At 48.6% G+C, this 26,799-nt stretch overlaps 1 protein-coding gene across 1 annotated transcript in view; it reads left to right on the top strand.

The window, feature by feature from the left end:
• The first annotated feature begins 1,127 nt into the window (after positions 1-1,127).
• Fife (regulating synaptic membrane exocytosis protein fife) overlaps positions 1,128-26,799 on the top strand; it is a 42,333-nt gene continuing 16,661 nt past the window's right edge. The window contains exons 1-9 of the mRNA XM_075670101.1: positions 1,128-1,290; positions 1,803-2,220; positions 5,773-5,886; positions 7,999-8,256; positions 13,811-14,173; positions 16,739-16,955; positions 21,093-21,330; positions 22,932-23,099; positions 26,155-26,561. Of these exons, the coding sequence (XP_075526216.1) occupies positions 1,145-1,290; positions 1,803-2,220; positions 5,773-5,886; positions 7,999-8,256; positions 13,811-14,173; positions 16,739-16,955; positions 21,093-21,330; positions 22,932-23,099; positions 26,155-26,561 (2,329 nt within the window). The 5' untranslated portion in view covers positions 1,128-1,144. The remainder of the gene's footprint in view (positions 1,291-1,802; positions 2,221-5,772; positions 5,887-7,998; positions 8,257-13,810; positions 14,174-16,738; positions 16,956-21,092; positions 21,331-22,931; positions 23,100-26,154; positions 26,562-26,799) is intronic.

Below are 26,799 nucleotides of genomic sequence, written 5' to 3'. Positions count from 1 at the left end.
CGGGATCGGCTCGCTTTCGTCGGCGTGCCGACCGTGGATTCAGTTTCGTAGAAAAAAAGAAAAGGCAATCCCGGAGGCAGTGTATAGCATGCAGTTACGTGGGTCACGTGGTGGAGGTCCCGGCGTCTTACAGCCTTCACTTACGAGCATGAATTCGCTGTAGTGCCAAATGCTGTGCTGGATTTAATGAGTTGCATGGCATTTAGTTAACCGCTTCACGAAAACTTCGCTTTTCATATTCCAACATGTGGGTTGGATCTGCATAGTTCTTTTATTGAGATGAAACTGAATAGAAGAATTCTTATCAGCGTTTGTTGGCGACGGCTACACCGTTTAACTTGGTTAATAATATAGAAGAAAAAGAAGAAAAAGGGTACAATTTCTGGCAATAGTGAAATACTTAAATAAGGGAAGAACATGTAACGACACTTATACGTGAGTGAAAGTCTTTCTCGAATAGTTCCTGTTGCAACTTATTCCGCGGACGTCTGGAGAACACAAGTTTCAGATGCACGAACGAGACACTATTACACACGATGCAGTAAATAGATAGTCGCCATATATGAAAGCGTCTTCAAAGAAGCGTTACAGTGCATTCATTGCTTTGTGATCCAGTACTTTGGTGCCCTACACTTTCGTAAGTGAAAACGTTTGATGTGAATCAAGTAAATGAACTCATTCGAGGCGCTATGTGTAGTGGGCTTGGGACGTAGGTACTATACGTCGTGGGCATATTGAGATGCCTGGTACCTGCCGAGGAGATGTACCTCCTGCTTCGTAGCAGCTATCGCAAATGCTGCGTCTCACCATGTCGCTTCCGCGTATTGTTAGAACAACGTGTAAGCGGGTAGAGCTAAACGCTAAATTTTGCTACAGCATTCAATGCTTCACCTTCAGGCAAAACTCCTAATGTTTTTTTTTCGATATCCCATTGTCTTTATTTCTCAATTTCTGATTTTTCTTTTATAGCGAGCGTTAGCCGACTTTGTGTCTCCGCCTTGAATGCTAATTTCAATTCGCTGCACTGGGTTGAAAAATGCCTGCATACCGGCAGTCAGGACAATTCCTCCTTTCCCACACGTGACGTCACAGCCCTTGGCCCGCGTATGCGCAGATGGTGAAGAGCGGCTCGGACGAGGACGGCATGCGGCTGGGCAGCAAGTTTCGCGCCACCGTGGCCGGCCTAAGTCCGCGGGCGTCACGCGCCGACCTCGGCCACTTGACGCCCGAGGAGCGTTCCATCCTCGCCAGGGTCTGGCAGAAGGAAGACGAGTTCGAGACGCTTGTCAAGTAAGTGATCAACCACCTCCAGCACGCACTTCTTCCAGATGTCTGTTGCAGGCTGTCTGCGTCAGATCCCGTCCCTGGAAATTCGTTACCACTTATTACCCCTGGTTCTTATCACACAGCGCCCTTCACCGGAGACGGTCACCTCTTTCGAGGACTGGGTAAGGCCATGGGCCTCACGTTAGACACTTTACTTACTTGGCATGCGAGACTTCCAGGGCGAGTCATACTCCGGTCCCGTCACCAACTTCCCCAAGTTGGCGTCATCTTTTATTCACAGCAAAGCTACAGCGGTCAAGCGTAGAGCGAACGACAACAGGACACAGGAGCAGCACGGACACACATACAGCACTGCTTTCTGCGTGTGCCCGCGTGACTCTTGTGTACTGGTGCCATTTGCACTTCGCTTAAGCCATGCAGTATGACGAACCAACAAGTCCAACCGTGCAATCCTATAGCCGCCATCACTTCAGCGCGTCGCTCAGATCTGATATGACGCGACCTCTGCCACGCAGGAAATCCCAGACGCCTCCGCTCACGCCGCCCACCTCGCAACCGACGTCGACGGCCACGTCGACGCCGGACAAGACCTGCGACAAGGTGTTCCCAGGGGTCGCGTCGGTCAAGATCGGCGCCGGGGTGCCGATCGCCGCGGCCGGGGCCAACAGCCCCGCCGCGCCCGCTGCGGCGACCCCTCCTCCGCCACCTCCGTCGAAGCCGTGCCGCATCTGTCGCAAGGGCATCCAGGCGGGCGAGCCGTGCCACACGTGCGACGACTGCAAGCAGCTGGTGTGCGACGACTGCGCGTCGTACTCGCGAGACCCCCAGCACGCCGTGTGGCGATGCTCGTGCTGCCGGCGACGCATGAGCCACGATCGGCTCGGGCCCCCGCCCGGGTCCGGAATGCACAGGGTACCCTCAGTGCGTCGAATGGTGAGTGGCCTTGTGCCCCCGCAGCGGTGTTGCTTGCCAGCCGGCATGGGCTTTTCCTTTTCTTTCCTCCGGGAAAGCCCGTTCCTTGTGTGTTACACTGATATTTACCGACGAACCACCTCGACTCGAACTGCATCATACACATAGATACGCCCCATAAAGGGACATGTCACACATTATAATGGGAGCACACGTACTTTTACGTTAGATCCCCATATGTTCACATACCGTATCTGGGAGTTATAGAGCATATCGGTTCTTTTATTCGATATGGTGTCTCATATGATATTTTGGTACAAGCAGGCTTTAATGTGTTAGTCCCATATAACCACATAATCACATGGAACTTGCCACGTGTGATATACTGGATTATGTGGGTTATCATGCCGGATCCCCGTATCTTCATTTGGGATTATTGGACACGTAGCATATGGAGTTTCGCCGATAGGGAAATTTCTTCCCGACTGCATGACGATGGCGATAAGCGGATTATCTTTGAAATGTGGTGGTGGCATATCCCACCATACTATTCAATGCTTATCCAACACTAATGTCAATATGCGAACTCTGTCCAAACGTTAGTGTAATCATTTAAAAAAAATCATTTCACAAACTTTCTGATACAACAATGTGGTTATCTTCAAGACATTCGCCATTAGACAATATACATTGGTTCTCCCTCTTTTTCCGTTGCTGAAAGCACCATTGGGAGTCCCCTTCTGTCCTGGTCTTCAGCAGCCGTGCCGTTATCTTTTGCATTATCGTCACATACATGCAAAATTTCGCTTCCGAAGCGCCAACAGCGAGTAGGGAGGGTGTTTCAGGACAATGGTGAAATTTCGTGCAAAAAAAAGTCACCAATGCACCGACGATTACGATACTCCCTAATGCGAAAATTGAGCGCATTTCTGTACGTGTTTTCATTTCGCGATATACTGGCTGGCGCCGTCAATCTGTCTCGTGCAGCCCGTTGCATATGGAACGAAGTGTGGCGCGACTGCCTCGCTAATTGGGAGATCGCGATGTGCAGCGAGTAGGTGACGCGTGGGTGCGCTTCGTAGCAGCAGTCGCGGACAGACCTCCGAGACGACGCGCACTGCTATGGCACCATCTCGTAGCCGTCGTCACCACAGAGCCTGTCTAGTGCGGCGCTACGCTTTTCTTCTCTCGCATTCGCCATACCCTCCTCCTCCGCTTTCCGCCTCGCGCTCTCTTCACTCTCGCCGGCTTTCAACCGCCGCTGCGCTCCGCGTTCGCTCTTTTATCCTTTGCTGTGCTCGTTAGCTCGGTTACGCGAACGCTGACACTCGCCGCAGGAACGGGCGCATAAGGACTGTGCTCTAAAACTCATGCGGTGTCAATGCATAGTGCCCAGGGGCATTGTCGTGGTGCAGAATTCAGCGCCCCTCTTTCGACAAATTTAGTCTCACGCGGCGCACACCATGATCTCGCAGACGCTTCAGAACATCCACCTTGAAAGCTTCATCAACAATTAGACCTTCAAGTACAAATTAGTGGTGCACAAACGTACCCGCCTGGAAGGTTGGGGTTGGCAAGGTGTGATCGTATGTGAGGGGGGGGGGGGGTGGAGGTCGTTAGTTGCTTATTACACTGGCAGATCGAAGCACCACTGCTGCCATGTTCAGCCAGTGCGTGTGAAGTCTGGCCAGATTTTTATGTGTTCTTTCGGTGCTTTCTTTTTTTTAGACTGATCTTTTTCCACTCCTTGCTCTGCGACTTCAGCTCGACGTCGTATTCCTAAATTCAAGTTTCGTTGCCGGTGACGATCCTTTGCGAGAATTCATCGCTGTCGTCTGATGTTTTCCAACCAATACAACATTGATTGTGTCGCAACTCTTGCTGAGAAGTCAGCAGCTTCGGCACCAAGATGGTGCAAGACTTTTTAATTTCCAAAGTTTCATTGAGAAGCCGGTGAACGGACGTCTTTTTCAAGCCAAGTGCTTTTGACATCATTCTAACAATCATTCGCGAGTTACTAAGCGCGAAAGAGCGCTTACGATCGATGTTTTTATCTTCACGCGAGCTATAGGGCCGTCCTGATCATGCATCGCCCTTGGAGTCTACACGGTTTTTTTTCGAAAACCTTGAGCACAATTGAACAGAGTTCTTGCCTTTAAGACATCTTTCCCCTGGGCCTTTTGCAACGTTTGATGAATTTCTGCAGCATTATTGGGACATTTAACAAGAAATTTCATATTGTTCATTTGTTCCGTCTGTCTGTCGATCTCCACTTCGATAAAGCCTAAAAATGACTTGCAGAAAAAGCACGCGTATAATGTTCCGCTTTGCCATGCAAGCAGTCTCGCTCGTTCTAGAGGCCTACCCGATCGTTTCCATATTACAGAGGGAGGGAGTGCTGCACCCTCTGCCCCTTTTTTGCTCACTCGCTGCATAAACTTTCGGGACAGACATCGTATGGTCCACTTTTCCCTCATTATTATCTACTGTGGTTACGCTATTCTTGCCCCGTTTCTCCTGTGTTAAGCGCCAGCGATCTGACCATTGAAAATTACGGCGTGGCACCCTAGCGTAACCTGCAGCAATGGCAAGCTACGGTTCAGTTCGTCTCAGTGTCCCTCCAGGCCGAGACACCCGAGTGCTGGCGCACATTTTAGTGACTGTGAAAGCCTAACAGGCATTGAAATGCGCTTACGTGCGTGCATATTGACGCTCACAATTAAGAAATGTGCATTGACTTGCCTCTGAAAGTTCGCCACGCGACACTGAGAGGAGAGTCAAAGAAAAGGGTCATTGTTCCTCTATTTTACTTGTCATGACAAATTATGTTAACATCGCTTCGCGAAGCTTTCTGATGCAGCCTTAGTGCTTGCTCTAGCTCGTGAAGCTTCATGTCTGAAGCGTCTCGTGTGTCATGCATGGCTCCGAAATTTGCATGCTGCTAGCGTTTTACTCTTGGTGGCATGTTATACTTAATGTTTGCGCTGACCCGTGTCCTTTATTTTATTGAAATGAAATTTCGTAATGATGATGGCTACAGCTTTTCGCATAACAAAATTAACGATATATAAAAATGATCTATGTAGTAATAATAAAAGGCAAACAAACAACGTCCCAGGGCCAAGATTCCACAACACACAATTCTATGCACACACGAACGTACAGGTATAAAAGGCGAACAGAAGTTGCACCACACTGAGTTCGTAAACAGCTTGCCTCGTGCATCTTGTGTGTCATACGTCTAATTAAGCAAAAAAAAAGAAAAACACAGTAAGGTAGAAAAGATGCGCAAAAGTGTGCACCAAGATTTCGGAGGCCAACAGTCGTATATACCGAGTGCATGCTAGAGGGCGCCACTATCGGCAAAATACAGCGCCGCAGAAAACACAGTTTCACCAGGCGTCACGTAGCATATCGGCACGTTACTAGCGTAAGTTGGTCAAACTGATCCTGAAGCTGTAATGGACAAGCAAGAGCCCGTGCATGTATCGACGCCACCATGTGCAAGATAGACCTTACCCTAACTCCCCATCCCCTCTCCCCCCGCTATCTCTTTCTGTCTTCGCTGTGCAGACGGAGCGAATCGTACAGGACAGCGGAGGCCTGGGTTGCAGCACGGGCCCCAGGGGCAGCTTCATGCTCAGCGAGCCCCTCAAGGAGGCGCTACGTCTCGAAATGCAGATGCAGGTAACTGGGAAAGAGGGTTGTGTAAGTGCATGTACGGCAAGCCACTCATGACTGATTGGGTGTAGATGACAATTTGATGGCTGTGTATGGAAAAATTGTGCAGATGAGCAAATGCAGGTCATCGGCAAAGTCTAGCAATGCAGGAGCTCTTGGTAGCCATGTCGGCTATATGTTCCACTATTTCATTAGCTGTAACGAAAAATAAGCGATGTACTTCGAAGGTGCCTTCTGGCAGATTAGATTCACCAAACCCGTCGATATGCCAACGAGCTGTATTCCTCACTGTATTGCGCACATCATAATTAACCTGCATATGCCTCCGCAGCCTTTTTGCTTCTCCTTTGCGGGGTCCTGCAGATTTTTGCTTTGTGCAACTTAAATGGGCTAGCTTAACGTGACTTTTTTTTCCAAAGCATGTGAATTTTAAGATAATGTGCCTGATGTGTATCATCATTGTTCGGGTTATGTTTGACGACGATTTCACACAGTGATGCCATCGCATCATACTTCTAATAGGTCTGTTTGTATTGAAGACAAGGCCTCAGCTGACTGAACTCAGGTTTGGTGTATCTGGGATCTGGGTATCTCGTAACCACTTGCAGAAAAATCGGCCCTTTCGTGCCTCCAGAGCGTCGTAGCTAGTCGAAAAATGTATCAAAACAGATCTCAACGAGACAAGAACCGATAATTACCGCAGATTACGTAAAATCAACGGCATGAGTGTAATTATAGCCGATGTAGTACAAAATTAAATGCTGCACTATGTTCTTGCAGACAGAGTGCACCGCCGTAGATATAGACATGTTGAAGATAAGCCGCCGCACGGAACAATTTTGGAAAATGGAGCGAGTTCGCTTGGACTAAGCAAGGCTCGAACGAGATCAAGGTGTCTGGAAGTCGACTTCAGTGGTACCCACAAGAAGTGAGGATTAGTTGCAGAGTATGTAACTTGAACTGTATGGGAGTAATTAGCGCCAACATATTCAGAAATTCACATTACACTGTACCCCTGTAAAGGGTGCATTGCCATAGATATAGGTAGGTTGAGGCAAAGCCACCACACGGCACACTTTTGGGAAAAGGAATTGGTTTGCTTGGAATAGGCAGGAAAAGCGCGAGGCAATAGTGTCTCGAAAGCAGCTTCGGCGGTGCAGAGTAATTAAAATTAGCGGTACGGGCGTAGTTAGCTTCACTATCGTGGACAACAAACCACATTTCAGCTGTTCTATCTGATATACTCTTCTATCTCCGCGATCGGCTCACCTGGCATCTTGGTGAAAAAAATAAAGGGTCAACTAAGTGTGCACGTAATTATCGTGTGCGCGTGTGTGCGTGTGCGTGAGTGTATGTGTGTGTGTGTTGCATTGTCTTGTAAACTTCAATTAATTTATGCGTGTACACTTGGACGCCTCTTTGGTTAGCTTTGTTTCGACGACAATTTACCCTGTAGGCCAAGTAGGTGTGTGTCTTTATAGTACATATGCTTATTTTATTGAGGGAAGGGGGCGCGAGCGTCGATTTCTTAAATACCTTGAAAGTTATTGGAGGGTTGGAACGGCCTAAAGAAACACTGAAGGATTGTGAGGCCTGCTGTAGTCGAGGGCTACGAATTAATTTTGACTTAATCTCCTTTAACGTGCAGCACCTAAATACAAGCAAACCAGACTGTTTTCTTTTTTTTTTGTTTTTTGCATTTCGCCCAATTGACATGCGGCTGCCTCGGCTGGGAATCGAATCTCAGGCATCGTGCTCAGCAGCTGTCATTGCGCTACCGCGGCGGGTAAACTGCCTTGATAAAGGTTGCTCTGCATGTATCCCGACTTGTCGTTAATCTACAGTTATTAAACAAACGCGCTTTCCGCTATCCTTATCCATCCTGTGGTCCATTAAGAGTTACAGGATGAGTGCCAGGACATGAGAAGCGTAGTCGAGGACGGCAGATAGCCTAGGTAACGCGCTGAAATTTGGAAATTGGAGGCACAAGTCGGAATCAGCTGGTCCAAGACAGGACCAGCTGATATCGCTGGGATGGGGGCCTCCGTTCTGCAGTGTACTAGCAAATTAAATGGCAGCAACAACAACGAAACGCCACGAACGCGCCTCCCGTCGCAGGTCGACGGCGGCTGCCTAGCCCCGCCGAGCGCCCGCACCATCGTCAAGCGTGGCTCGTACGCGGGTCAGACCGAGTGGCAGCGCAACGGCCTGCGCTCCTCGTCTCCCGAGCGACGTCACAGCTACCAGAAGCCCGCGGCGGGTCCCGACCGGGACGCCTCGTCGGACTCTTCGCTCGAGGACGACTACCTGCCCCGGGCGGGCCGCCTGCGCCGCAAGTCGCGCCTGCAGAGACACAAGAGCCGCACAGCGGCAGACGTGAGTACTATACCACCCGACTTATTTTTTTCTTTTTAAGGCGAATTTCCAAACGAATAGCTTCGAATAGCATAGAATGGAAACGAATAGAAGAGTGTGGTGCTTGGTGATGGTCGGACTTTCACCAGCGATACAAAGAAGCCCACACAAAGGCATCGCGCTCCCGCACAAGTTGCGGTGCCCGTTCCTAGTCGAACGCTAACTAACAACAGCTCTTTGAGATATTTGAGCTTTGGTTTGGATGGTGCGGTAGAGCGATGGTGCGCCCGGGAAGGACAGCTCTCGTCTTCTCCCGCCACCCTCTCCCCCCTGTGGCGGCTGAGGGAGAGGGCTACGGCGGCGGCAGAGGAGGATGGCAGTCGCCTTTCACGCTGGTGCTCACGCCGCGGGAGGCAACGCACATGCGGCGAATCGGCTCATAAGTACAACCACCTATGCCACCGCTGCAGATGTGCCGGTTAACGATTCGGCCCTTTACGCAATCACGCAACGAAATGACAAACGCCATCCAAATATCCTCACTGCTGCAAACAGACGCCCTTCAAGCACATAATTTTCTTAATAAGGCGAACAGTTTTCTAGAAGCGTTCAGCTATTCGCTTTCGTTGACAATCATTGTCTGTTGTCTCTGCGCGATTTCTTTAAAGGTTTCCTGTGATGGATAGGGGCTTTTCCGCCTTTCCAGGTGGATAACTTGAAGCGGCGAACATTGATTGCACAACAAATCGCACTGCAGATGTAGCTAAATAAACATATTCACTAATTGTTCAGGTTAGGTCACGTGCTTCAATTGCAAAATTGCAGCTGAGCAGTAATGGAGTCCCGATTGATTGGCCGAAATCTTCAGGCTAGCACCGCTTTTTGGGATATCCATCCGCGAATCCTGGTGAGTAAATGAATTGGGGTTCCAGTTAAGGTCGTCCCGAACTGCTTGACGCACACTTTTGGAAAAAAAAGATGTTAAGAACGCCAATGTGTATTTCATAACGTACTCTAAGGAGTGATATCTCGAAAGTGAGGCTAGCTTTAGGTTTTTTACAAAGCACGCACGAATTCACCAACGCTCGGCTTCAATATTACTATCGCGTATGTTCCCTTAGGCGAATAATTAATACGGTATTCAGTTACTCTTTCTTAATTAGCTGCCTAGACGTAGAGTTTCGTCCTGAAAACAACGTCCGTTTTATCAGGTAATCTATCTGAATATGTCGACTTGCTCTATATGCCCCATGCGACTGTTTCTTTAATCAGTTCGAACGAACTAAATCAAACACACAGGGTATTTACCGACCTCAACATTTTCGACGAGGAGCTGCCCGAGCGTTTCGTCTGCCTCGTATGCGGGCGATATTGGCTCACATTTCACAAGAAAGAGACACTGGACTTTTGGATGTCATACCATAGTCCAGGACGGCATTTGCTTAGTTCGTTCGAAGTAAAAATACGGGTTTAGCCCTATACCACGTGACCCTCCGGAAAGGCGCATGCCGTCGGGTAGAATTTTCCCGTCGTGCATGACGCATGCAAATACGGTGCCTAGTCAGTCACGTACAGTGCAGAGTTACAGTCACAGAGCCTATCCAGTGCGGCTATGTGGCTTCGTATTACCGCGTTATATCTGTGCGACTGTAAGGTAACCCTGAAACCTCCCAACTCGTGTAGTAGCATAACCAGAACAGCGAACATTAGAATCTAGCGGTGCGACTCGGCAGAGCGCCACCTGTCGTCAGGGTGGCAGCGGACGCGTCATCTAGTCTACCGCAAGATACTAAACACCTAAAGCACCACTTGTTCAGCGCACAGAGTGCTGGACCACTTTGTGAGGATTGCTTCGTGTTAAGACTGGTTCGCAAGAGGGAACCGCGTCGCAGGCAATGACCCCTTTCGACCAGTCAGTTACATGTATCCCATTTATACTGTCATATGCTTCGCCGCCGAACACTTCATTGCTGCCTGAAGCTGATGCTGATACCACCCGCATGCACTCCTACACAGAGATATATATAATGGGGTTTGATACCGACGTGAAAAAAGAAAGAAAATTGTATAGAGGACGCATGGCAAATAGAAAGCGTGTAGGAGAACGAGCATACGTAGTAATATGAGCAGAGGCGGAGATTGATGGAAGAGATCACATAGAAAGCAGGAATACACAGTGAAGAGCGGAGGAGAAGGCAAAGGGGAAGGTACGCTGTATCATCAGAGCCGCCGCAGCAAGTGTAAGGCACGAGGACGCGGGTTTTATACTGAGTATTCACAGAAATGTTCACGGAGGTGTCGTATTTCTCGCGGAATTTTGTTTTTATTTCGTTTCTTTGCGCCATACCTTAATCTTCTGACCTGTCGTCGCTGTTGTTGTGACTAGCTTAAAAGAAATAGAGAGAATATAGAGAGACAGAATACTTTTGCCGGCGTACGTATGACCACTGAAGTACTGTGCGTAAGTACAGGAAAAAAGGTCAGTTTTCTAGAGAAGGGCCGAAAAGAGTAAAAGTGTTGAAAAATGCTGCAATAAGGCTAAGAAAATTTCAGGTGTGACGATGTCGAAAGATCCCTGCGTCAGTTTTTGCAATTTCAAGCCATAAAATAAACGTTCCATTGCACATTGGAATGGTCTTCCGGACCATGTCGCTTGCTTAACGAATCACAATATTTTCTTGAAAGCGTTGTGCCAATTACATGCGGAGTGCTAAGATCTTTTCCCTTGTGCTAGTATTTTTTATTCACAATAAAGTGTTAATCTCGCTTACTCCTGGTTGTTATTTCAGTCTTTCTAATACTTGTATAATTTACTTACGCCACTCTGTACTGTTTCCTAGTTAGCTTCACATTAGGTTTTGTTTTCTGTATGTTTCTTTTCCTTCTATGCTTTGTACTAATCGACGTAACCGCCCTTACTCAACATCCTGTATTGGGCCTGCAAAGTATAATAAATAAAATAACATAAGTGAGCTTAATCATTCGTGACCACGGCGCTGATCTTGAACGAAAAGGGAAACCGAAAGACACAATTTTCGTTAGTCACAGAAGTTTGAAGACAATAGAAAATGAAGCCAAGGAAAGCATAGAAGAAATTACTTGTTGTTTAATAATTGCACCACGATAGGTAGGTAGGCTTCGTTAGGGCCGGTTATACCAATACACATTTTAGAAATATGCACATATGAGTCCCCAACAGCCAAACATACTAAGTGTACAAAAAAATTAATGTAAGCAAGGCGAAAAACAGGAAAAGCGACCTATATTCACCAATGTTAATTAACAGTTCATGTACACTGCATTATAAAGCACTACTATACGCCTAACACACGAATGTAATTTTTCGGGTAGTAATGGCGTTGAACACACAATTCATATATAGCTCACAAAAATATACAATCCAAGTCATATTATTCATATAGCTGCCTACAAGAAAATCCCGAAGGGCTGTTATTTTAATTGAAATGTACAAAAATAACGAAAATCATTAAATTCTACGCACAAAACTTCTTGTCGGTGGGAGCCTTTTTTTTTTTTTATTGATATGATATAAGGAGATGTTGGCGCGCAATTTAAGGCGCCGGCTACTCCTTATCTCTTGGGTGGTTCCGTCATACATCATTGAGGGTTCACGGTTACATATCAAATAATCTTTTCACACAAGCACACCTATTTCTCCACACCTATGTAGTCGAAAGTCTAAAAAGTACAAACGATACTGTCGCCTAATAACACTGTCGCCTAATAACACTCAGCGGGTCAGCGGGTACATACAATATACATGGCAAATGTCTCCACACTTATGTAGTCGAAAGTCTCAAAAGTACAAACGATACTGTCGCCTAATAGCACATTTTCTAGTCAGCGGGTCAGCGGGTACATACAATATACGTGGCAAATGTCTCCACTACTATGTAGTCGAAAGCCTCAAGAGTACAATTGATACCGTCGCCTAATAACACATTGTCAAGTCAGCGGGTGGTATATACATCGTGTAAATATATTAGCACCTACAGTCACAACAAAGCAGTCAACATAACATAATTCCCAAACAGATGGATAGATAGAGTGACATTCAAATGAACAGAACAATGAAAGCACTAATAACGTCCAACGATGCCGCTGTCTTCAAAAAAAGTCTTTAGTGCTTTTAAAGCGCTCTTCTGCAAGGCCGTTGTTGGCCAAGGGCCCAAAAGTTTCCTTAAACTGAAAGGTCTGCGGTCTAATTTACTTAGCGCTGATTTAAGTCGGCATCTTGGTGTGTCGTGATGTGGGCAATCTAGAAGGAGGTGATATATATCTTCATCTACAAATCCACAATCACATTCAGGGGTTTCCGCTCGGCCAATTCTGTGTAAGAAATGCACAATCATTGACCCGATCTCGGAACACAGATTAAAATCGTGGAAAAAACAGATCTTTACAAAATGCGGCCTTCCTCCAGGACTGTATTTTGTAAAGACCTTTCTTTGTTCCGATTTCATTCTTTTCATATAAACCGGCCCGCCGATTGACCCGGTCTCGGAGCACAAAGAATTAAAGCGTGGGAATAGAATGATTTTCACAAAATACGGCTCTGTTTAAAGTAGGTATTTTGTAAAGATCCTTCGTTGCCCCGATTTTATTCTTTCATATCATCCAACACGCCGATTGACCTGACCTCCTAACAAAAACATCAAAAATCGCGTAAAACACAGATCTTTACAAAATACGGCCCTCCTACATCACCACATTTTCTAAAGATCCTTCCTTGCCCCAATTTCAATCTTTTTTGCGCCATCCTTCACATCGACAGACCCGGAGCGGCTTGCACGAAGATTTAATAACAAAAATAATAGCAAATTTCAGAACGCGTTCTTAAATTTTCCGTACATAGCGCGTAGTCCGCACAGGAATGCGTTCTTAAATTCGTTACTATTTTCGGATTTAAATGATCGTGCAAGCCGCCCCAACCTTCTGAACCCACTGCCTTGGCTCCATTGTCTGTTAGCTTCGTACGAGCCTGCCCTGACTGTGTCTGAATATTTATGAAGTGCCTGCCGTGATTTATCGCTCACGGCCAACGCCGCGGACGCCGACACCGACACCGACGCCGACGACACCGGCTTTTCTGCGACACGAGCTCCTTAACGCTATCGCGTTAACACACTGCTTTGGCTCCATTGTCTGTTAGCTTCGTATGAGCCTGCCCTGACCGTGACTCTTAACCCACTGCTTTGGCTCCATTGTCTGTTAGCTTCGTACGAGCCTGCGCTGACCGTGACTCTCAACCCACTGCTTTGGCTCCATTGTCAGCTTCGTACGAGCCTGCCCTGACCGTGACTCTGAACCCACTGCTTTGGCTCCATTGTCTGTTAGCTTCGTACGAGCCTGAGAATGATTTTCACAAAATACGGCTCTCCTTAAGGTAGGTATTTTGTAAAGATCCTTCGTTGCCCCGATTTTATTCTTTCATATCATCCAACACGCCGATTGACCTGATTTCCTTGGCTCCATTATCAGCTGCGTACGAGCCTGCCCTGACCGTGGCTCTGGCCGTCTTTCGCTCTCGTTCGTCCCCCTCTCTCTCTCACAGGAGGAAGACTCCGAGGGCAACGAGTGGCGCAGCAACACGTCCTCCTCCTCGGCGCTGGACAGCCTGGAGGCGGACGGCGGCCCGCCTCCGCCGACGCACCCGGCCTCTTCGCACCGGGGCAGCACGGTGAGCGGCGGCCGGCTGGGCGTGCTGACACGCTACAGCTCGGAGAGCTCGGACGTGAGCGACCTGAGCGGAGGAGGCCGCGGGGCCCCGGAGAGCTCGCCGGACGAGCGCCGCAGCATCCCGAGCGTGACGGTGGACGCCATCGGGCTGCCGCCCCCGTCGGTGGGCCTCTACGAGGAAGTGCGTCGGTGCTCCACGGGCAGCGCCCTGCCGCGCATGCCCATCCCGGAGAACCAGGTAGCGCACACGTGACCCGTCGAATCGCGAAAAACCCGCGGTTGGCGGAGTACGGTACGGAACACCGCGCTCTGAGAGGTGTCGGCGTCGAGTGACGTTTTCTCGAACGTTAAAGGAGACACGAAAGGGAAATATGGGATCAAATCGGATTGCGAGATTAATTGTCTAAAAAAATCTATCTTCGTTTTCTGTTTACCGGTGCATTAAATTTATAGAGTGGAAAATCGCCGTGGAAGATCCCTACGCCGCTTATCAATTTGAACTGCACGCAACGAAAGGGCGCGCGTATACGTAATCTCACACGTGACCTTCCACTATGCCGATCTCTGTAAATCAACAAGTACTGACGTCACGTGAAAAGTACCCACAAAAGATGGCGCCACTTCATTTTTTTTTTATTTTCGTGATTTTTCTCAATTACAAAAGCTCTGTCCAGCCTACGAATAAATTATGGAGTTTTACGTGCCAAAACCACTTTCTGATTATGAGGCACGCCGTAGTGGAGGACTCCAGAAATTTCGACAACCTGGGGTTCTTTAACGTGCACCTAAATCTAAGTACACGGGTGTTTTCGCCCCCATCGAAATGCGGCCGCCGTAGCCGGGATTAAATCCCGCGACCTCGTGTTCAGCAGCCCAACACCATAGCCACTGAGCAACCACGGCGGGTTACAGGAGTTCGATTAATACAGGAGGTCGATTTATCAATCTAGTTTGACGTAATATTTCCTTTTTCTTTTGTCCCTTTAAGCTTCCAGCATTCTTCTTTTCTTAGACTTACGAAGGCCCCTGGCGTCTGGTTATGTACTTTATTTATTTATTTAATTTTGATATTTTATGTGCCAATATCATTATCTCATTTTGAGTCGTGCCCTAGTGGGGGATATTACGGGTTAATTTCGACCACCCGTGTTTTTTATCAACGTGCACCCAATGGACCCGAGCGCTTCCGCATTATACTCCCATCGGAATGCGGCCGGGATCCAACTTGCCGACCCCGAGATCGGCAGCGAAGCCCATAGCCACCTGTACTGATATATCCGAGTGAGAGCGTCTGGCTACATTGTGTCGTTTATGATCGCTTGAGGTCGTAGGATGAAACTGGCTTCCCCCGTACATACGCAAGATGTTTTTTTTATTAGCTGTACCGAGTTTTTAAACATTGTCTGTAGCAGATAGCACAATTCTAACCCTTGAACTAAATTACTCGATGAGCTGGCCCTTACTTCCACGACAAATCAAAATGCTTAATTGAACAGTTAGCGTGGTTACACTAATTAACTATGTATTTACTTTGCCGCACATTTTTGCAGTTTACGAAGTAAACCGGTGAGTCCGTAAGAAGTATCCACTTGGAAAGAATTCTAAGGACTGCACCAGTTTCGAAATATTAACTTCCAAAGTGTCCGACGAAATGCACTGGCGTTAAGTTACTTTTGTGTTTCAATGCATACAACAGCGCTTTCTTTGAAAAATATGTTCGCGGAACAGCGCATTTTCACCGCAAGTTTGACGCTGCACATATCGAAACCAGTGCCAGCCTCAGAATGCGTGCTAAACAGATATTCCTTGCAAGCTCACTAGCGACATTTCGTAAACTGAAATATATGTGCCGTAAGGCAATGAATTTAGCAAATGTAATTATGTTAATTATTCAATTAAGCGTGTCGACTTCTCGTAGAAGTAATGACGGCCCTATCGAGTAATTTATATCAAGAATTACAATTGTGCTATTTGCCACAGGCATTTTTTTTTTATTTTGGCACAGCTAAAAAAAAGCGTACCCTATATGTAGCTTAGCAGCGCAGACTTTCATTGTGCTTTTACCCGTTTGCTCCTCCATCTCTTACGTGATGGCGTGCGGCTACGGATTAGTATAGCCGCTCCAGCAAAAACAAGGGTGCTCGGTCAGAGCCACTTCCGGCAACCCGTGCGAGGCTGAGACCGTCTACGCAGCCAACGACTTCCTCAGCCTCTCCTCTCATCAGCCGCTATACTATACATTGGAGCAGTTGTAGGTCATATCAGCACAACATATAGCTGTGCCGCTCAGTATGACAACTCATAAATGTGTAGTTTTCATGGCGCCTCTGGAGATCGGCTTAGTCGTACTTATGGTCTTTCTACATGGCGAAAGCGATGACACTGCCACAAGCCACCTATATTCCGCTTTCTCAAGGCTTCTTTATGAGGCAACAGCGTCTGGAATGCATAGAAACCCGCGTTATTTGGGCAATGACGGCTGTGCCATTGGCTTTCGACTGACCTACCCTTGTTCGCTCTAGAGCGGCGACGAAACGTAAGTGTTGGAATTTACGGTCTGTGGCGTAAACATCTTTGTATCGGTCACAGCAAATGACGTAACGCAAGAGCTTGCAGCTCGGAATCGCTCACTTCGCGGTGCAGTTTCGACGCCACACCGGTAACGAGCCCATTACTGAGCCCATTAATGAGCCTAGTAACGGTTGCCCGTACAATGAGCAACAGCGTTGCGAGGTCTCTCTCGCTCGAGTATTCCGTCGCTTGCCCGTAGATGCCAGCCATGACCTGCCGTGCGCATGCGCAGCTGTGCCTGTTTCCCGGCGCCCCCCACGGCACCGGCAGCACTCACTCGCTGGACCTGCCCCGCGAGGAGCTGGGCAAACCCGAGCGGAGGGCATCGGCTCCCGAGGGGGACAACATCAAGATCGTCATCGACGATGTCGACTCTCAGGGACCGCCGCCCACGCCCCTGCGCAAGAGGGTCCTCCTGCAGAGGGACCCCGCCGACACGGGAGCAAGGAGTGAGTGCCCTGCGGGAGGCCGCGCTTCAATTTCAATTTCGACATTATTAGACATTATTACAACTACAAAGGAAGTCTTATACAAAAGGAGGTCCCAAAGTAAAAGCTGCCAGGGGACCTCCTGTTATAACATGTATAAAAATATGGAGCGTAGGATTAGCAACGAAGGTAAGAACAGCGCGAAATTACAATCAACATATTGGAAGTAATTAATGAAACATCAGGTAGTTGAAGATTACACAGAAATGAGCAAGAATAATTCTATATAGAAATACACGTGAAAGTATGAACATTACAGTAATTAAATAGGAGTGTAATGATTATGTAACAACAGTGCGCGACCCAATAAAGCAAAAAAACTTAAACGTCAAACTGCGGCGAAACGTATACGGCTGAGTCTGCAGGAATGCGAGCTCTTATCCCCTGCAGCAAACTCGAGCTGCAAACTCATGACCATTGTGGCGGAGGCAAATGGCCTGGTCTGAAACTCACCCCGTCTTACAGATATCAGCAACTGTGACAGAAAAATAAAATACAGAGCGCATGCCTCCTTAGACTCATCAAGCGTGATGGCCATTGCCTCTTCGTGATCTGGTGGTTAGTGCTTGATTTACCGAGGCATCAGCTCCTTTCCTTTTAGAGGGACATTAACAGTTTATCAGTGTGACTGGTAAATGTTCGTTCAAAACTTTAGTTTGATTCATTTGGCAGGAAAAAGTTATTTACAAGAGAAAATACTTGTCAAGCATCCCTTGTTGGCTCTGGAGGACAATCTCAATTGCTGTCCCCCAGATTTTGGATTTTGCCGTTGGGTGCGGGAGTTGGCCAAGGTTGAGGAGGACTTTGAGATGAAAACTGGAGGTTTATTTGCATTATTAACAGTGAGAGTACAAAGAAATTAACAATCACAAAGTCATTACGGGCCGGCAGCAACTCGGACGCTGCGGCCCGTGGCAAGAAGCTCGAAACAGATGAATGAAGGAATTCTCCCTTGCTGCTCCCGGTCTCTGGCTTTTAATCCCTTCGTTATCTTGAAGTCGCGTCCCGTTCGGCCAATCGGCGAGCCCACTCAGGTGGCGTCATTTTCGGTCAATCGGCGAGCCCGCTCAAGTGGCGTCCTTTTCGGCCAATGGTAGGCGCCCGTGCGAATGTAAGTCACACCCGGCGCAGAGGGTCGCTCCATTGTCTCCACCTGTCCGAGGGAATACTTCTCTGCTGTATTGCCTTCCTGGTCTGCAACGGTCGTCACAAAGGCGGATGGGGAGGGTTGCTGCCAGGGCTTCACGGTGCATTGCAGTCGTCTTGCCTCGCGGCTTGCAAGCGCACAGCAGGGCAGGCGGTTTGTTCTCGAGCGACCTTTCAGAGCCGCAAAGCAGCTTTGCTCGGGAGCCACGTTACCTGGAACAGTGCCAGGCTCCCGCTACACTTTCGGGAAGAGTCAAGCAGTGGGACAGCTCCACATGCGGCGCACGAGGTGGGGGACGCCAACTTGTTTGGATGTGTCGCGCCTCGGGAACGTGGTAGATGTGCTTCTGCGCTCCTTAATTAGATGTGACGCGACTCGATGTGGTCTGGTGAAATCGAAGTAGGCTCAGGAAAAGGTCCCGTATCTAACATCCTCTATTGAATTTGTGGGGAAATGTCAGCGTCGTCACATCCGTATGACATGAGACGGATTTCGGTGTACTTTTCTTTGTGGTTGGACAGCTTAGGCGCAGGAAAAGTTCTGAAACGTTGCTACATGTTTGGCTCATTTAGAATTAAATGAAGTTCTTCGAGGTTTGACTGAATACTACAGTCAAACTTTGTTATAGAGAAACGGTATTAACGAACTAATGGACATATCGAAGTAAGTGAAATCCCTCTTGAAATCCCTATAGAGATTCATAGCACAGCAAGTGCAATCATAGATATAACGAAGTAATTCCAGCTCCCCATTCAACTTCGTTATAACAAGGTATTACTGCATACTGTAGAATGATTCGTTAAAAATCCTAACGCCAAGGCAAGTCATTGGGGAAACTTGAGGGCTCCGTCATCGCGCATATTTCTTTTTCACATTTCCTGGCCTGCCGAACGTCCTTTCAGGGCGCGTGTGTCGTTTTGTTATTGTACAAAGGTAATTTGCTAATACAGCTGGTAAGATGATACTAAAGATGACTATTAGGCTTAACTGTACTGGTAAATTGCGTTTCTCCAATAGAAAAGTACACGTTTCTCCTTGAGGACCCTTGGTAAGTCAGGGAAGACGCGGTAACGAAAGACCGTAACGATGCCTCCCTGAAGCGAAGTCTCAGTACCAGCTGGACTTGACATCATAGGTTTTGACGGCGTGGGCTCTACAGTCATATTAGAACTTCATTGAGTCCGACTCGGGTGCACTATTTTTTTAACAAAAAAGCACCAATGACGAGTCTCTCTCATCCACGTTTTCGAGCACTGTTTCTAAATTCTCGAATTGGGCCGGCCTCGACCAGTCCATTTTGACGTCCTGGCGATTTCCCTATTTGGCCTCTAAGACCCCTACGAACTCCGTTCGTCCAGCAAGGATTTTAAAACGATGGCTGCCTGTTGCATGTTGCTGCCCCCTCACGCGTGCACGTTCTTCAGAAGCAGGCCTTACTCAAGTATGACGGCACTGCACTTTGTGGACTTTATCCCCTATACAGCAGGATAATAACGTCCAACAAGGTGGTGCATTGTCTGCTGCAAGAATCGAAGCAACACTGGCAATAAAGTCCGCAAGGTAACATGCATGTGGCGTGGAAGCTTGCCCGGCATCGTGTTTGGAAATCTATCGTACGAAAGCAACGTTCCCATCCCCCCCCCCAGCCACCCCTTGACAACTTTGACTTTTTTTGCATTTGCCATTCTTTCGGAACAAATGCTTGCTCTAATATGTACCTGTTGCATCGAGCAGTTGCGACGGAAGTGAATCCCTATCACCTATGGCACTTCTGGTCAACGTGCATTGTTCTTGTTATCTCGTATTTTGAGCCACAAGTTGCGAATGGACTGCCTCCACGGATATGACTTCCGAATCTGCTAAAATTATTAATCATATTAAGTGTTGTCCACATAAGCGATTAAAAACATGTCATTTTCGGAATGCAAATTTTCAAAAGTTCTTGCCGGAACCTAGAGGTTAACCAACGAATGAGTTGCAACATGAAGTTTCGAGATCCGCTCCTGCGCCAACGTGTACCAAATGCGAAGAAATACTTTGGAATAATCCGTGACGTCATACTGACTGACATTCTGCGCGAAATTTCAGTAAGGAAAGCGTGGCGCTTATTTCACCAGTAATAACGAGCAGTTTCAAAAGAAAGTAAAACAGTGCTTTGAAAGAATTATTTACACATCTAAAGTAATTATCGCTGCTATTTAGTGAGCCTTCAAGTGTCCCGCATCCTTTAACCGGGGGTACGCAGTCCTTGTTTTTTGGCTGCGCGAGAACACCACGGTTAATCTCGCGCACGCCCAAGTTACGGCCTTCAGACGCTATCTTGCTGCGTTGCAACAACACTGAACAAATGCAAACTAACAGGCGAAAGCGCAGGCGGATATATTACTGCAAACATTCGTGACGTGAATGCAGCGCAATGCAAGGAAGGGCGGATAAATAGGTGTGCGGTTGACTGCGGAAAGAAGTATAAATCATAACCACACACCTATTTTCTTACACTTTGGTGATGTGCGCTGCTTTCGCGTCGCGAACTTAAATCAAATAGCACAAATCAGTATCCTAATTCCCTGCAAATGTTCTTGTGAGTGCTCGCAATTTGTGTTGACCGACACGAACGCATTTTCTTCCCCCTTTTGCCACTGTTCTAGGTTCCTAAATGTCCCCTGTTGCCGTAATTTTACCTCTGTATTGCCACAATCACGTAAAATAAATCTTTACACGTTTGCTGCCTAGTTCACGGGGGTATCGATGCAATCGCGTAAAATACATCTTGCCATGTTTGCTGCCTAGTTCACGGCTAGGCGGAAGCGGTCAAGCTGCTGTTATACCTCTATTATCCTGCTATCCCCGCCACTCTGTACGCCAGCATGCGTAAATAAACTGATGTCTGACGGCTGTAGAGACGGGGATGCACCATTGTCCTTTCGCCCGTATCGCAACCCCGCTTGCAGCCCGAGGGTTCGGCATGCGGGTCATGGGCGGAAAGAAGGCCCCGGACGGCCACCTGTACGCCGCGGTGGCCTGGGTGCTGGCCGGATCGTCGGCCGACCTGGCCGGCCTCAAGCAGGGCGACGTTATCCTCGAGTGGAACGGCACCTCGCTCGTCGACCGCTCGTACGAGGAAGTGTGCGCCATCCTCGACAAGTCGCCCCACAGCGTCGAGCTGGTCATCGAGACCGGCAGGAAGATGTGAGTTTTTTGTTGTTGCTTTGGAAGTGCGCGGTAGAGGATAGACGCGCTATATATATGTATGTGTGTGTGTGTATGTGTGTGATAGAAAGCATCGAGCATAAACGAAGTCTAGAGAACATAGCCCGTCTGCGGAGCGGTAATACGCGGTTCCCTGGGTGCCCAGTGGAAGACATGACCACGTTCAGGTCGACCATAAGAGCCGAAGACTGTTAAACGATTTACTGCTTTCTGACGCAACCTCCGGCCTTATTTCCACTCGGTCGTCTAGGGCTCTTTCGTGTGGAAAGTACGCCTCGACGCCAGTCGGTCCGGCATCGTCCTTCGGGGGCGCAATCAAAGCAACGCGAGGAAGCAGATGGTCGTAAAGCCGTCCGCTGTATCGCATGTTACGCGAGCCCGATTTTTCGTTTTTTTTTTATCGTTGCCTTCTCCCGTGTAACTTTTATCGTCGAACTTGGACAGTGTCAGGCCCGAGGAGGTCGAAGCGACATTTGTGCTGTCAAAGTACAAATATCACTTCACTAGTGGACGTTCGCTTACTTGCTTTAATCGAATAGGCTGCATGCTTGTCCATAGACCAACCTCGGCTGCGCGATCATTACAGGAAACACACACGCATGCGTAGTTGCGTATGAATATATACCGAAATATCGTGCGAGGCGCCAAAATTGCGCGTACACCTGTACGAGAATTTGACCCGTCTCATTGTCTTTGACCGGTTAAATGGCAAGTACCGTTAACGCTTTGAAACCTATAGCTCCTTAACAAAGGTGTTAAAAAATAATTAATCAGAGACTTCACCTACGGCGTCTCCTGTTGTCCCTATGATTCTCTAGGATGCTAAAATCGGTCGGTCGATCGGTCGGTCGGTCGGTCGGTCAATCGGTCGGTCGGTCGGTCGGTCGGACGGTCGGTCGGTCAGTCGGTCGGTCGGTCGGTCGGTCAATCGGTCGGTCGGTCGGTCGGTCGGACGGTCGGTCGGTCGGTCAATCGGTCGGTCGGTCGGACGGTCGGTCGGTCGGTCGGTCGGTCGGTCGGTCGGTCGGTCGGTCGGTCGGTCGGTCGGTCGGTCGGTCGGTCGGTCGGACGGTCGGTCGGTCAATCGGTCGGTCGGTCAATCGGTCGGTCGATCGGTCGGTCGGTCGGTCGGTCAATCGGTCGGTCGGTCGGTCGGTCGGTCGGACGGTCGGTCAGTCGGTCGGTCGGTCGGTCAATCGGTCGGTCGGTCGGACGGTCGGTCGGTCGGTCAATCGGTCGGTCGGTCGGTCGGTCGGTCGGTCAATCGGTCGGTCGGTCGGTCGGTCGGTCGGTCAATCGGTCGGTCGGTCGGTCGGTCAATCGGTTGGTCGGTCGGTCAAATGGAAAGCAGCTGCGCTAGCAGTGCCGAAATACACTAGAACTTGGGGACAGACAGCAGTGGGCACAGCGTCCAGTTGCTAAGCACAAGTTAGCTAGTTCTATATCCGGTCGTTGTGGCCACGTTCGATGCTTGTGTACCTGGCATTGTTGTTGTCGTCTTCCTTGAAAAAGTGTGCACGCCTTCGGAAGGCCGGCGCCATTTACTAAATGCACCCCCACGTGTGCAAAAAATGTCGTAGGAGCAACCGCGAGCTTCGCGCGTCCACGGGCAACATCCCGTCGCGCAAGTCGTCCACCTGTTCCATGGGCGGCGGCGAAGGGGCGGCCACTCGCCGCAAGCTGCCGAAGACGCCCGACGAGATCTGCAACAAGGCGCACGTACAGGGGGAGCTCGGCGTCCGCCTGTGGTGAGCATGTTTCTACGAAAGGGTGTAGCTTTCACGCTGGGCACAGGCAGCTGCTCGCCCGCCTCGCCTTGGTTTCAAACCGCTGGCGCCTTTTTTGCACTTTCAGCACCGATACTGAGTGGTCTCGTAAATGCGTGATGGGAGAAAGCTGTAGCCATTGTTCGATGCTCGTAAACCAGCTCAAACGCTTCCCTACGGACATCCGTCAGGAAGAGATTCTCTAAGCTTCATTGTCGTTTCAAATGTTTTCAGCGAGTTCTTTCTTTTCTCTTTTTTTTTGGGGGGGGGGGGGTCATCTTCTGTGGCATCTTTTTTATCGTTTTATTTTAGACTTTGTAATCTGCCACGTCGCTTTTTTCACTCCCTTTCCTGCTGTTTCCTACTTTCCATTTCCACGCTTCCGTCCCCTTCTTCCTGGCGTTGTGCCCCTTCCAGTGCTCCTCCCCCTCACCCCTCCAGTTAGCAGCCCGCTCTTTTTTTTCTCTCTGTAAACTCTATAGATGTCTTAAAAGGAAGCAAGAATTTAGAATACTAAGAATAATCTTCTCTGCAAACCAGCCTGCTCTTCTTTTTATTTTTCTCTCTATAAATTGTACAAATGACTTAATACTAAATAATAATTAAACATACTAACACTAATCTTCCCCGCAAGCCAACGTGACGTGGAGCTGGTGCTTCGCTTGTCATTTTCTCCGCTTTCTATCAATTGCTTCATGTTCCTTCCGAAACTGTGGCTGCGTTGCGTTTCACCACGCGTGGTGCCATTGAACCGTTCAGGTGGGCGTCAGGCACTGTATTCGTGTGCCTCTATATAATGTACCCAAACAAGGCAGACGGGTCACAGCAGGATACAGATAGATCGATCAAGAATATAAGCAAACGAGGGAAGCCCAAGCCCGGAGACAAAGTTCCCACAAAGGCACTTAAATGCTTGTTGTTGTTATTCGGATTTAAGACACATATAGAGTGGACGGAGAGGGAAATACGTGAAGGAAGAAATTGGCAACAGCCATCGAAACGGGCACAACGCCTAGCTTCTCTTCAGAAAGAAGGGGCTAGAAACACAATAAATGGAAGCTATAGGAAGAAGGAAAGAAAATAGAAAAGAACAAAGCGACAGAGGACACATAGTTTCGAGGGCGAAGGTAAGTACCCGTAAGGAAACGTTTCCTCTGGGCCGAGGCTTTCTTGTTCTTCCATTGTTACTCTCTTTCGCTCGATGTCCCTCTGCTAACGGTTCTTACTCGACCATAAATCATCAAGGTGTAGCTTGGGCGAGTTGGTGATTGCGTCGTTCGTGCAAAATGCAGCAGTAAACAGAGCACTCCAAGTAGTAGACGACGAAGTAACGCTGGGTCCAGCTTCCTTATTTTCCTTTTTGTTCATTTCTTATTTATATGTACTGCAATTATGTTTGTGTTAGCCTATTCCTGGCCAATCCACCGGCGCTGGTAGAGCAATTACAGCAACTTTGTGTACGACCGCTATTACTTTTTCGTATCGTCGACGAAGCTTGACCCAGCTTAGGGCCTGGCTTTGTCTGGTAATTTTCATCCTCTCTTTTTCTTTTTGCGGACCATGTCGCTTCATTCCTCCCGGCTAAATTGCCAACTCGCCTAAGCTCTATCCCAGCGATGCTCCTACCTGTTGCTGGTAACATTGCAAGACTGCTGCACGCTTGCTAGAGAAAAAAAAAACGTGACCAAGCTAAGCAACAAATTTTGAAATCTTAATGTTCGGGAGGGCCGCTTCCACTCTCCTCCAAGGACATCCTCACCATCCTACACGCATTCAAGAGAAGAAGCCTCACTCAAGCGCAAAGCTCAAGCACACGGCTTACTATCACCATACAATACAAAAAAGAAAAACACTTTATCTCGGCAGGAGAGACTTTCCCCTTCCACACAAGAAGTTAAATAGAGCGCAGGCATTGACCCTCAGATTGTTGCAAACAGGTTCATATCCCAACCCGGCTTTATTCCACAAAATTTATCCCGACACCTATGCCACTAGTTCTTGCAAGCACTGCAATGACATCGCTAGCCGAGACCATATGATCTGGCGTTGCCCCTCGTTACGAGGCACGGAACAAATCAATGAGGACAAGTGGCTCTCCGCTATCAAGAGCCCCGATGCCGGGGCGCAACTATGGGCTGTGCAGAGGGCCCACGATGCGGCGGTCGGGCAAGGCCTGACTGTCCCAACGTGGGAGCGGCCCGCAGCGCGCTGAGTCGCGTACCTCAGGACCTTATTAAAGTTTTGCATCCATCCATCCATTATTAATAGACCCAGGTTAACCGAAGTGCAAACAGTAGGAAGCCCATCCTTCGAATAGACAAATATTGTGGGAGTGTTCCACCGCCTCCCTTTCCGAAAACATTGTCCTGTCAGCGTTTCCGTATAAATTTTTTCGTCCTCACGTTACATGAGTGTATTACAGACAGGAGGAGCGATAAGATAGGCATGTATAAAAGGAAACAGGTAAGCCCTAAAGTAATATAGTAACATGAGATTAAACAATCACTGTCGATAAGTAATACAAAAGACACAAGCAATTTTAAGATACACAAAAAATATACAAGAACACAATACGTATTAACAAGAAATACAGAATAATTCGCAAACTACTGAAGAATGCGCGAAAATGTATTAAAAAGAAAACACTGCACTATGGTTACAGACCATCTAATCAAAACAGAGTTAGCAGTGCAGTTTTGAAATATATGGAGCCACTGATGCTTGCCACAGGCCCTGGAAGCCGGTTCCAATATTTCGAAGTGATCGGTGAAAATGAGAGTGAATGTGCAACCGCGTTTTGTTTGTGTATGCCAGCCTTCTGAGAACGATTAAGATGTCCAGAGTGCAACCCCATTACCAGCGTCCAAGGCAGCTTGAAAGGAGTGGACCACTCCCTCATAAGCGCTCCCTGCTTATGCAGTGGTCACTTCTGGTCCGGGAGTCCCGAGCCGCTCCACAAAGAAGTCCGCAACTGAGATATTTGCTTCTGTCGAAAAATACTGACGGACATTTACCCCGTCCCGCTTCTCGATCTCAGGTACGACGGCACCGACTTGGAGGTTACCGTGCTGGGCGCGCGCGGTCTACCTCCACGGCGTTCGTACGTCAAGCTGCGACTGCACGAGCCCGGCTCGGGCCTACGTGGTCCCGCCATGAAGACGCCCATATCGGAGCCGGTGACCAGTCCGGAGTGGAACAAGACGTTCGTGTTCAGCGCGCTCGAGTCGCTGGAGGGCCTGTTCCTGGACCTGACGGTGTGGGACCACCGGCCCGTCGGCACGAACGCCTTCCTGGGGGAGGTGCAACTACCCCTCGACCGGTCGCCCCTCAGGGACGCCCCCGAATGGCTGCCGCTGTCCAAGGGCGCCGGCGGCGCGGGACGCAGCCAGTCTCAGGAACTGCCACCCGACGACCTCATCCGGAGTTCGTCCATGGACTCGATGCGTGAGTGCCCGTCCTTGTAGTTCGAGACAGTTCTTAAGTTCGACAACGGTTCGATGGCTGCGAGGAGTGCTTTGCGCCGACTCTTGTAGTGCCTCTCGCAGCCATCGTAAGTACGTTTATTATCGAAACGTTTCCTTGGAAGAAATAATTATCCAGAAAATATATTTCGGCCTATGATTCCCGCCTGTACCCTCGAATCCGTGCACCCTGGATTCGGTCCTGTGTCAGCAACGTGTGT

This window comes from Dermacentor variabilis, chromosome 9 (genome assembly GCF_050947875.1).
Source record: "Dermacentor variabilis isolate Ectoservices chromosome 9, ASM5094787v1, whole genome shotgun sequence".
Taxonomy (NCBI): Eukaryota; Metazoa; Arthropoda; class Arachnida; order Ixodida; family Ixodidae; genus Dermacentor; species Dermacentor variabilis.
Note: the sequence above shows the minus strand (reverse complement) of the source record. Positions and strands in the feature narration are given on the sequence as shown.